The sequence below is a fragment of the Aphanomyces astaci genome (genome assembly GCF_000520075.1).
Source record: "Aphanomyces astaci strain APO3 unplaced genomic scaffold supercont1.62, whole genome shotgun sequence".
NCBI lineage: Eukaryota > Oomycota > Saprolegniomycetes > Saprolegniales > Verrucalvaceae > Aphanomyces > Aphanomyces astaci.
In genome coordinates, this window is record NW_009798325.1 from 174,545 (window position 1) to 185,444 (window position 10,900).

At 47.7% G+C, this 10,900-nt stretch overlaps 3 protein-coding genes across 3 annotated transcripts; 2 read left to right on the forward strand and 1 right to left on the reverse strand.

The window, feature by feature from the left end:
• Positions 1 to 834: 834 nt before the first annotated feature.
• On the forward strand, positions 835 to 2,591 carry H257_14779 (hypothetical protein; the record flags this gene model as incomplete). The annotated part of the gene is made up of 4 exons (XM_009842665.1): positions 835 to 966; positions 1,072 to 1,205; positions 1,726 to 1,840; positions 2,211 to 2,591. 4 exons carry the CDS (start codon positions 835 to 837, stop codon positions 2,589 to 2,591), a joined length of 762 nt encoding a protein of 253 aa, XP_009840967.1.
• A 743-nt stretch (positions 2,592 to 3,334) lies between these two features.
• On the forward strand, positions 3,335 to 4,166 carry H257_14780 (hypothetical protein; the record flags this gene model as incomplete). Its single annotated transcript, XM_009842666.1, has 2 exons — positions 3,335 to 3,783; positions 3,848 to 4,166. 2 exons carry the CDS (start codon positions 3,335 to 3,337, stop codon positions 4,164 to 4,166), a joined length of 768 nt encoding a protein of 255 aa, XP_009840968.1.
• Positions 4,167 to 4,726: 560 nt separating this feature from the next.
• On the reverse strand, positions 4,727 to 5,818 carry H257_14781 (hypothetical protein; the record flags this gene model as incomplete). Its single annotated transcript, XM_009842667.1, has 2 exons — positions 4,727 to 4,994; positions 5,715 to 5,818. The coding sequence occupies 2 exons, from the start codon at positions 5,816 to 5,818 to the stop codon at positions 4,727 to 4,729; spliced, it is 372 nt and encodes a 123-aa protein (XP_009840969.1).
• Between the last annotated feature and the right edge of the window lie 5,082 nt (positions 5,819 to 10,900).

Sequence of the window (10,900 nt, forward strand, 5' to 3'; positions counted from 1 at the left end):
CTTTCCACGGCTCATGTTGCTCGACCAAGTGTCTTGGAGAACCCGGTGCCGACATCTACACGAGGAACATGACATACTCAGGCTAGACCTCGTAACGGAGGCACTACCAAGGATCTAAATGTATATCTGACGCAGCCCCGAGAGAACGGACAGAAACCCATGCTTAACGCGACCACGATGCCTTCGTTGCTGTGGTCGCGTTGGACTCGACACAACAACCACCCAACCATATGGAGAGTATTCGCGGCAAGTTCAAGACATTGTACTTGCGGCGAATACACTCAACCATGATCGGTGGCCTGCGTCGCCTGGCCGGGGACGACGTTGGGGACCTAGCGCACGGTCCAGTGATAAATGGAAATGCATTGAGATGATTGGCTTATCCTAGCCAATCGATGCATTACTAAGTGGCTGGGCCAAACTATGCATATTTTGGGGTGGTTTTGAAACGAAATATTCACCTATATTGGACACTTTACGAAAAGGACGCGGTCGCAAATTGCCGATATAGTCATTCCAAGGAGTGCCACGCGTTGCTCGACAAGGTCAGTTGGTCCAATCTGTAGAAATTCATTCTGGATTCCACCTTCATAGTGTACTGGTCACGTTACACCCAACTACCACGACTAACATGTAAGCTAACTTTAAACTTGTAGTACTACAACACCTACGCACTTTACGCTTAATGTAAGTTGCAAACACTTTTTGTCATATAAAATGGCTGCCGTGGTAGTTGCATACTACAGTAGTACTGTATCACCAGTGTGGTAGCGTTCAAGTCGCTTATAAAGAGCAAATAGCATGCTTTGCTGCTCATCGTACGAGTTCATCAGAATGCTCGTGGACCCGCAAACGCAACAGCGTCGGCAAGGTGACACACCAGCAACCACAGCAGTCACATCGCCCGCCCGTTGTCGGTTCGTGTGTTCCAGCATCCACAGAAGTCACATCGCCCGCCCGTTGTCGGTTAGTGTGTTCCTATATTGATAGGAACACACCGACCATCGTAGCTGCCATGGACGGTGTTCCTATAGTGAAAGGAACACACTCAATGGTCTACGATTTCGTCAGCAGCAGCTGCAGCACACGATCGAGATGCAGTCGCCAGTGATGCAGTCGCCAGTTGTCGAGAGTGGTAGCGGCAGCGATGTCTGCAGCGGTGTCAATCACATTTTGGCCACGTCGGCGGCTCCAGGCCGACTTCGGTGACTCGCAGTTGAGCAGAGGTTGGGAAAATACTATTTATTACTTATCCTGTCGAAAATGAATAATAGACAGATTTCGCAAATGTCAGTTCTATTAGACTTCTAGATCATAGATTCATGTCTTGACCAATGATTGTACGTTGTAGACGAATAATTATGAATTCATGGAGGAATTTTTCTGACTGCTCAGTCATCAAGATAATAGTTTGAAACTCTATCATTTGTCAAACGTCCACTACAAGAGAAATGATTGGATATTTTAGTGGATGGTTAGTCAAGCATCAACCAATCAATGTTTTTGGAAATCATTCAGTCCTTTCCATGAGCACAGACTCGTTCATAGACTAATCACTAAACACACAACTTGCACATCAGAGCAGCCCTGAACCTACCATAAACACAATCAAAACGACCACTATGGCACGCAGAGCGAGTCTTCAAGGCTTGCAGGCTGCCCCGCCACTAACCTCACGCAACATCAGCCAAGGTCTAGCTCTTCTTACCAACCTCGCTCGACCAGCAACGCCAAGCCAAGAGAGCGCGATAGTCAACCGTATGCGCGGAAGAACCCGATGAAAACCTTGACTCCACAAGCCCAAACTACGACGTCTTCGTCGACGACCAAGGACCTGATGGTATTCTGACAATGACCAACTTCAGCCCGTCTGAGTTCAACATCTTGTGGGTGCATATACGGTAATACCTTTCGTAGCATTGGGACACTGGATCAGGGCGCAAATCTGAGGTCACTTGCGGTGACTTACTGCTGATGATGTTGACGTCACTTAAGCACTGTGGCTCATGGGACACCTAGCTAGCAACAGGGATCGCTTCACCAACAATCCTTATGCTCACTATGCAACGGACGTGACCTTTCAATAAACGAATGTCCTTGCCTGAAGCTATCCTGTGAAGAAGTTGTATTAATGTGGCAAACACTCGCTCTATGGGCATAATGTGGATGTATCAGTGCTTCGGAACGGGCTTGCAATCAATTGCACCAAGCATTACAAAGGCAGCCTTGCTGTCAAGTCCATTTTCGACGACAACTTGGAATTCCACGCGAATGGCCTTGCCAACCAAGGCGACGACGACCGCCTGGATGATCCTGAGCGAGTTGGTGGGGCACGTGAATGGGTGGTCCTTGTAGACAAAGGCTACCAAGGGATACAAAGAGAAGTTGTCGCGGTGCTTCCTACCAAGAAGCCTATTGGAGGCGTGCTGACGGCTGACGAATTACGTACCAACGATCGGATTGCCAGCGACCCAGTCATCGTCGATAGCTTCTTTGGTCGCTTGAAGACCCTTTGGAGCGTGTGCAGTGATATCTATGCATGGAAGCGTCAGAACTATGGCATGTTGTTCCAAACCTGGTCAACAGATTAATATCTATTGGTTCCAAGATCGTGAAAAACAAGAAGGCTGCGTCCCGAACTTACCGGTCGAACCGCAAGGTCAGACTGTCGTTGGTCATGGCTGCAGAAATTGATTCACAGCAGCTGATCCAGGCGGAAGCGATACTGAAATCGGCTCGCATAGCGAATCGGATAATGGAAGATTGTTCTACTAATTACGAATGTCCTGCTTTCTTGGTTAAAAAAGGAGCATGTACATGTTTTGGAGAATTTGAGCTAGGTTTTAACACATAGTGATGGGTTAAATATACTTGTTTTGGAGAATTTGAGCTCGGTTTTAACAAATAGTGATGGGTTAAATATGCCAAACTTCTTCATCTCTTGTTAATAAATACCTTATAAAGTCATTCTACAAGGCTTAAAATAGGCTTTTGGCAGTTTAAACCATTGTAAATAACTCATCGACATTTCGAAATGCATTACTGTTTTACAAAAACATCCGACATTTTGATCGAATACTACCGTACTTTTCAGTTGATTTCCATTTACTTTGAACTGTGAGAATATGACAAAATACCTCGTGTCCAGTCAAACATCGACTGTCTGGGTTAGAGGTCTATTTTATCCGCACTCCAAACGATAGAACCCAGATAGGATACATCAAAATCAAACACGAATTTCGCAAGTAATCCGCTGCAAACTAGTTCTATCCAGTTGATATCAGCCGATCAAAATTACATGTAGCTCTTCACTGGCTAGCCAAGAACACTCTGAATGCTGTCCTGCCAAGAAATCGAGGTGCTTCCTAAGAAGCGGCACACCAGCAAGTTTCCCCAGCGGTTGCGTCTACTTCGGCTACTGGCATGCGTTGTTGAGCGACCCATCATCCCTAATGTGCGCTTTGCCCTGCAAACTATCACTGACGCCGACTCCCGCTTGAAGTTCCGATTTGACGTCGCTGGCGTCCAACGCCTTGTGGTCGCCCTGAGATTGCCCGAAGTTGTTGTGACATCGTCCCGCGATCGCTGTCTTGCTTCGGAAGCTCTTTGTATCACGCTCTGCCGCATGTCCTACCCTCGCCTCTACTACGACATGATGGCGACGTTTGACCGGTCACGAGAGTCTATTTGTCGTATCTTTAACTACGTAATAGACTTCTTGTTTGACAAGTGGAAAGAACTGCTGTACTTTTGCGACTCTATCGTCGTTCCAAGACTCGTGATGTACTCCGCTGCCGTCAAGACAGGGATCATACATGGACAGCATCTTTGGGTTCATTGATGGCAGCAAGTTTGAAACATGCCGCATCACTCAAAAGCGCGACCGTGTTGCATCAAGTTTTGCCGACCTGCAGCGGTTGATCTACAGCGGCCACAAGCGCAGACCCTGCCTGAATTGTTTTCAGGCAGTGACTGCTCCAGACGGACTGTGTGTGCACTTTTGGGGGGCGGCCGAGGGGTCGCGACATGACACCACGCTCTTGCGGCTGAGCAAACTCGAAGCGTATTTGGTCGCTAGATGCGATTTATTTCGCGACGTTTTGGTTATGATGACCCGGCGTATATGGCGTGTTGGAGTGGATATGCTCCGGCTACAAAGGCAGTGATCTGGACGACAGAAGGAATGTGTTCAACACGTCCATGAGCAAAGTTCGCCAGTCAGTTGAGTGGTCCTTCGGGATTAGGGATTATGAAGAAAAGTTGGGCGATGGTGGGATACAAGATGCAACAAAAAATTATGTTGCAAAGTGTGGGCAAGGTGATTATGGTTGCAATGTTGTTTACTAATTGCCACTGTTGTTATCACGGTGGAAATCAAATTAGTAGCTACTTCAACCTTACACCGCCATCTCTAGAGGAGTATTTACAGCTAGCAAATGATGGCAACTAATAAATTGAATGTGTGAAAGTGTATTTTCAATTTAGCGGTGAAGCAAGTGACGGGTGAGCTCCATCATGTCATCATTTCTCTTTCTTTCGTCCTCGCGTTGCTGAATTCTTTCCATCCTGTCCTTTTCTCTTTCCTGTAGCTCCATCTCAAATTTATACTTCTTAAACTCGAGACGCTCATGTTCCAACGCAATTTCGCGCTCTTGAGTTTCGAAAATAGCCTTTCGTTTTGCGACTTGCCACGTCGCTGTCGGTGGAATCGTCGCCTTCATTGGACTTACGGCGACCCCCCATCATCGCTTGCTCCTGCACATATTCCGCCGCGGCCTTTTTCGGTGGGCTTGGCGGCCGTCGTTGCTCGTTCGGCTTGGCGTTCGTCGCTGGCCTCGTCGAAGAGTTGAATCAACTCGTCTAGAAGCATGATCTTGCCTGTCTCGTTTTCTTGTTCCACGCCGGAGAGGTACTTTGAGCTCTCTTGGAACTTCCTGTGGACCCGCAGCAATTGGTAGAAGCGGCTGGAGGCCTTCTTGCCGTCCAGCCCAATCCTGCCAAACCGATGAACTTGGCTGAGCTTGTATACAGCGGATAGCCACCTCGCCACAAATTCAGCGAGATTTGCTGCCGATACAACAAGTTTTTGCAGGTCGGTTCTATATTTATTCAGTCATAGAGGATAGGATGTGGATAGAATAGAACTAGCGTTTGCGAAATCTGTCTAATGAAACTTATTTTTTTCAATCCACGAAGAGAATTGCTTATTCTTTCTATATCTGTGGTGAATAACATACTCGGCGAGACTAGTGGGGTGAATAATTTATTGAATAATTCTTCAAAACCTCCAGAGAATCAAACCACCTAGTTTTCATGCAATGAAGTTGCCAAAATATTCAGAAAGCCCAAACTCTAGCAAGTATACGTTTGTAGAGAATCACACGTTTTTTTGCCATGCATTTCTTCTCTGTGATTGGGTATAAAAATATTTTTTTTCGAGCATTTCCCTACAAAACTACAATTAACATTTTTTGGATTTTCCCTTGTTTACAGCACTTTGAATTGAATGGAGGCTAGAATAATTCTCCAAAAATCAATACTTATTTTTTTGTAGAGGTCCAGGTCAATACTTATTATCTTTCGAAGTGCAAACTAATTATTCTTTTGAAAGGATTTTAGAATAATCTATTTTATTCTTTTAAATGAATGTATTCCAATAAAAATAACTATTTCCCAACCTCTGCAGTTGAGTCACCGTTGTCTGCGGCTGTCACGATTTAGCTCGATGCCGCACTGCCTTCGGTGGCAGATGCCGGAACAACGTTAGCGGGTCTGCGATGTCGTCCGAGCTTGACCGCGTCGCTGCATAAGCAATCATACCTCACCTGTTCGATCGTTGAGACCCTGTCACATGATCAATGCTTCGACCGCTTCAGCACCCAAAGACCGACGTCCAACGCAGCAATCGCACTGTTATTGATGGTGTAGTCGGCAGCTACCATGGTGTCCCCAGCATGCATTGTTCTCATCCGGATAAAAGAGCTCGTAAGAGTTTGTAAAAGAGAGACATTTTTGAATACTTGTTCAATATACAAAAAGCAAGGTTATATCCGTGACACTACTTTGATAGTGACCAATCACGAACACTTACAAACTCTTTCAGCTCATGATTTCTATATATATCCGGACAAAAGATTTCGTGAAAGGGTTCAAAATGTTCGTAAAAGGGTACTATTCACTGTCCATACGGATAATGACAGTACCACATAGGACTCAAATTGGATTTGTGCCAGTTTTGGCTGCAGTTTTGGAAGCCACCCTAGGCAAACACGATTTCCGGATCATTTCGCATCCGGATAGGGGTTTTATTTTTATAGTAAGTTAAACCTTGAGACAGACACCTAGTTGCAGGTTCATTACGTCGGTTGCACGTACTCCGACGAGCGACTTTTCGTATCTACTGTCCATGCAGATTGATTTAAGCAAGTGCCATTCATGCAAGTCGAACGATAACTCCTTGATACTCACTATGTTCATACTCCAAACATGACTACTAAATACGTAAATTGCAATCAACTACGATGCGGTGGGCGGTGAATTGTAAGACTTAGAGCAACTCCACCCGTGGGATTTATCGAATGAGATTTATTCGGAAAATGTACGGATAACAGCGAGATTTAATGGAGTCCCAGGGATAAATCTCAATTTCCCTCCCATGAGATTTATTCCGATTCAAACGCACATGCCGCCGCACTCTGACTACATGCAGCTTCTACGACCTGCGGCACCAAATGAAACCTACATGACCACTGTCACATTACATTCAATCAAGCGTTAAAATCTATCATGTCGAAGCGCATGCGCAGTTCGTCACCGCAAATTATCTCACTCGTCACTAAAAAGAGGGCAAAGCCTTGAGCTTATCGATTATCACAGCATGCGTATTCTCATACCATGAGCCAACTGTGACGTGGACTCTGACAAAACAATCTACGCGGTGCTCACTAATTCGTTTACAGATACCGCCGTCATCGCCCTCACAATCGGCGTCAGCAAGGTGGACACATGGCCATTCGACGTAGGGCTGTAACTACCGGTGGCGTTCGGAGGTCCAATTAAGCATCGACAGGGGATCTTTCAAATATAAATCGGACCCCTATAAAACCTGCCGGTAGGAGCAATAAGTCCGGGGTGGTCCTACCTAAGGGCTATCCGTATAAATCTGAGCTATAACTCCGACCGGTGGAGTTGCTCTTAGGAATACTAGTAGATATTTTCATGAGTGGTTGAAGTACTGCCTTGTATTCAATTCTAACTGTATCAACGTAATTCATAAAGCACAGCCTCGTCCACGAAGTGGCGCAGCACAGTTAAAAATAGAGAGGTTTATCAACTCATTCCATTCCGTATCCATAGTGGCGCCCCGCCATATGGTGACAAAACCAGAGTTACCTCGTACTGTAAACATAAATATGGAAACTGTAATATTCAGTGTATTCTCCGCACAATTGGGCAATTGTATGGAATTAATAGTCCATTCCATACAATTCGTGTTGCATGTTCGGAATGCCAAGTATATTGCACAATTCTTCGTCACGAAGGACACGGCTTCGATGTTAGAGACGATGAAGCAGATAGATATGGGTATTAAACAAGGTGCTCAAATATTCACAACATTCAAGCGTTAACCAGGGTGTATAAGCGTTGCCATCAGCACAACAATTGGGATATGTTGTGGATGTGTCACTGTATGTGTTGCGTTTACGATTACATGTCCAAGATGTGCCACCCAAAAATCAGGAGCACAAGTGCCAAAAACGACTGGCTTAAAGCTGTTTTGGCCAGCACTTGCGAATCTGGCTGCTCCACGTTATTGGGAGGAAAGCTCCTCTCACTCCTGGCGACGGTCTCTTCAGCATGGGAAAGGCCGCACACGACTCCTTTTCACGCTGACGATGCGCTTGCGAATGAAGATTAGAACTCGCAACAAGATCAATAACACATATAATGATGATTGTCTTACGAATTGTAGATTCCTCCACGAGGTCAAGGAGCCGTGACGTCTCTCCACTTGAGAAGTTCTTCGACTTGGTTCGTGGCTTCCGTGCGTTCATCAAAGCGCAATACTATCCAAGAGGCCAGGTACCATAAAATGACTGGTATGTGGCCTCTGAGCTGGCCCTACACTTTGTTGAACGCAGGGAATCTGCGAAACAGCCGAAAAACTCCACATCTCCACATATGTCAGACACGCGACACAAACACATACTTGGTTAGACTTCACTGAAGTCTCAGCAAGTATGTGTTTGCCTTGTGGGTACACATATGTTCAGCTTGTGTCGTGTTTGCGTTTGTGTTTATGCTTTTTTGGAGGTCCCCCAATGATGCAAAACCAAAATTTCGATATTCCAGACCGCCTCCATACAGCCATTCTTGTCAAAAATATGCGGAATGGATGCGGTCTGGACAAATTCCGGTAAAATGTCACGAAGCCCGCGACGCAGTCGGGTATTAACACAGTTAGCGTAGTCACTGTTCGCATACGCATTGAGCGGAGCGGAGCGGAGTGATCGTACGCACCGCCGAGGACGGGACCGTAGTCGATCGTTCCTCTGATGTACCGGAGGGCGCGCTTCATGCATTCGAAAACGCGATGGCAGACCATGTTTGATGGTGCGCATCATGTCCGGTGAGGAGCCAAGATGACTAGGTCGTCAACGTAGACGCCGATGTAAACGACATGGCCGTCCATCTACTTGATGAAGACACAGCGGTCTTTGACGAGCTGGGTGTACCCTTGCCGGCGCAAGTAGGTAGCCAGTGTCTGGTACCACAAGCGAGGGGCTTGCTTGAGACCATTAAAGACTGTGGAGGATCCGAAAGACATCACGGCGATTCTTCCGGTTTCAAATCCAGGTGGATGTTTGACCTAGACCTCACAGTCATTTCCCCGTTGAGAAAGGCTGTGATGACATCCATTGCATCGATCTCGCCGAGAGTGAGCATCGTTCGAAGGATTTCTTTGCCAATGACTGGGGAGTAGCTCTCCTCGTAGTCAACGCCTTGAATTTGAGTGTGTCCTTGGATCACAAGTCGCGCTTTGTAGCGAGCGACGCGTCTCGTAGCCTCTGTGGCCGAGTCGTCGTATTTGATTTTGAACACCCAACGCATGCCCAGTGGTATCGCATCTGGAGGCAAGGTGGCTGGTTCGAACGACCCGTTCGCCTCATGGGCTGCCAGCTCGAGCATCGTGGCTTCAAGCTACTGCGCTTTGACTGGCGATTTCATCGCCTGTTTGTAGGTCTTAGGCTCCTCTGAAAATGTCGTGTCCTTGAGAGCGAGGAGGATGTGTTGCGGCGTCGAGAGGGATTGAGCGCCTGAGGCGTCCTCAATATACGACATGAGCAACTGAGCTGAACCGTCGCGTGGACGTGTCCGCCGTGTCCAGTGTGGTAGACGTCGATGAGACGACGTACAACATGTGCTATCGTCGCTGCTCGAGACCGTGAGGTCCGAGGCGGAATTGCGAGCAACGGGGTTGTCGTATGTGACGACGTTGGAGTGGAGGTGGATGTCGTACTCACACATGCCGGAGTACGGCAATCTGTACTTCTCGTGGAACGAGGTACATGGTACGGGGAAAGATTTCTCCATTGTGTTGAAGGTCAACGTTCGATGGTGCTTGGGCGTCGGAGTTGTGGACGACTGGTGTGAGGGGTGGCGAATGATGCCACCCAAACGGGCAGGTGGAGTGATGTCTGGTACGCCATGTACGACAGGGACTTGCCACACTGTACCTGTTGTCCCACGAAGTAAAGCCTCCCCAAATGTGGGTAAAGGTGAGGTCGTATCGGCCTCCCCAAATGAGGGTAGAGGCGTGGTCCATGAAAAGGCCTCCCCAAACGAGGGTAGAGGTGTTGGTGTCGTGGGCGGCGCAGCCTCCCCAAGGGGTGAAGGCAGGCTTGGTTGGAGGGGTGGTGAGCTTTGGTCCACGGTGAAACAGTTCCGCTGTGGATGTTCACTTCGAAGACGTTTCACGTCCTCGACTGATTTCAGGAGGGGAAACTGATGTTCAACGAACGTCACATCGCGGCTCGTAAGCACGTAATGTGTGTCGATGTTCAACAGCTTGAACCCTCGAGATGTCTCGGGTAAGCCAATATACATGCACAGCATGCCTCGGGGAGACAGCTTGTTCACACGCATGGGTATGTTGACGTGTGCATACGCTACACAGCCAAATACGCGTAAACGTACGTAGTTTGATGAGGAACACTGCGTGGGAAATGGCTTCACCCCACAAGAACTGTGGTAAATTACCATGCAGTAGCATTGAGCGAGCCATGGTGACGATGATGCCCATACGCCGCTCGGCCACAGGGTTCCCGGGTCGGGGTATATGCATTCGTGTACGTAAGGCGGGTGCCGTATTCGCTTTGAATACGGACCCCGAGTTTAACATACTCCTTATCGTTGTCCATTTGGAGCGCTTGGATTTCCTCGAACTCACTGGGTGGTGAGTGATGGCAGCAAAGCTCAATGACGTCGGAGCGATAGCGCTGTCGTGCGTCGCGACAGAATGCGCTGAACTTGTCGTACAGGTCCGCGCGCTTTTGCATGATGTACACAAAAGTGTATCGGGTAAAGTCGTCGATGAACGTGACGAAATATCGACCCCAGAGATAGAGGGGATATTGATTGGACCCTACACGTCGGAGTGCACTCGTTCCAGAGGCCTCGATGAGTTGAGCAATTGGTTGCGTGAAAAGGGAAGTACTTTGGACTTCGATCTTAAGCATGTGTCGCACGAAGCATGGGCCATGATGGCCTGCCGAGAGATAGGAAATTCAAATACAGTCGAACGACGCCGCAATTTGCGTAGCTTGTCATGACTTGGATGGCCCAGTCGATGGTGCCATTGCATAGTGCCCTGTGCACTCGACTGCGTCACGAGGACGGT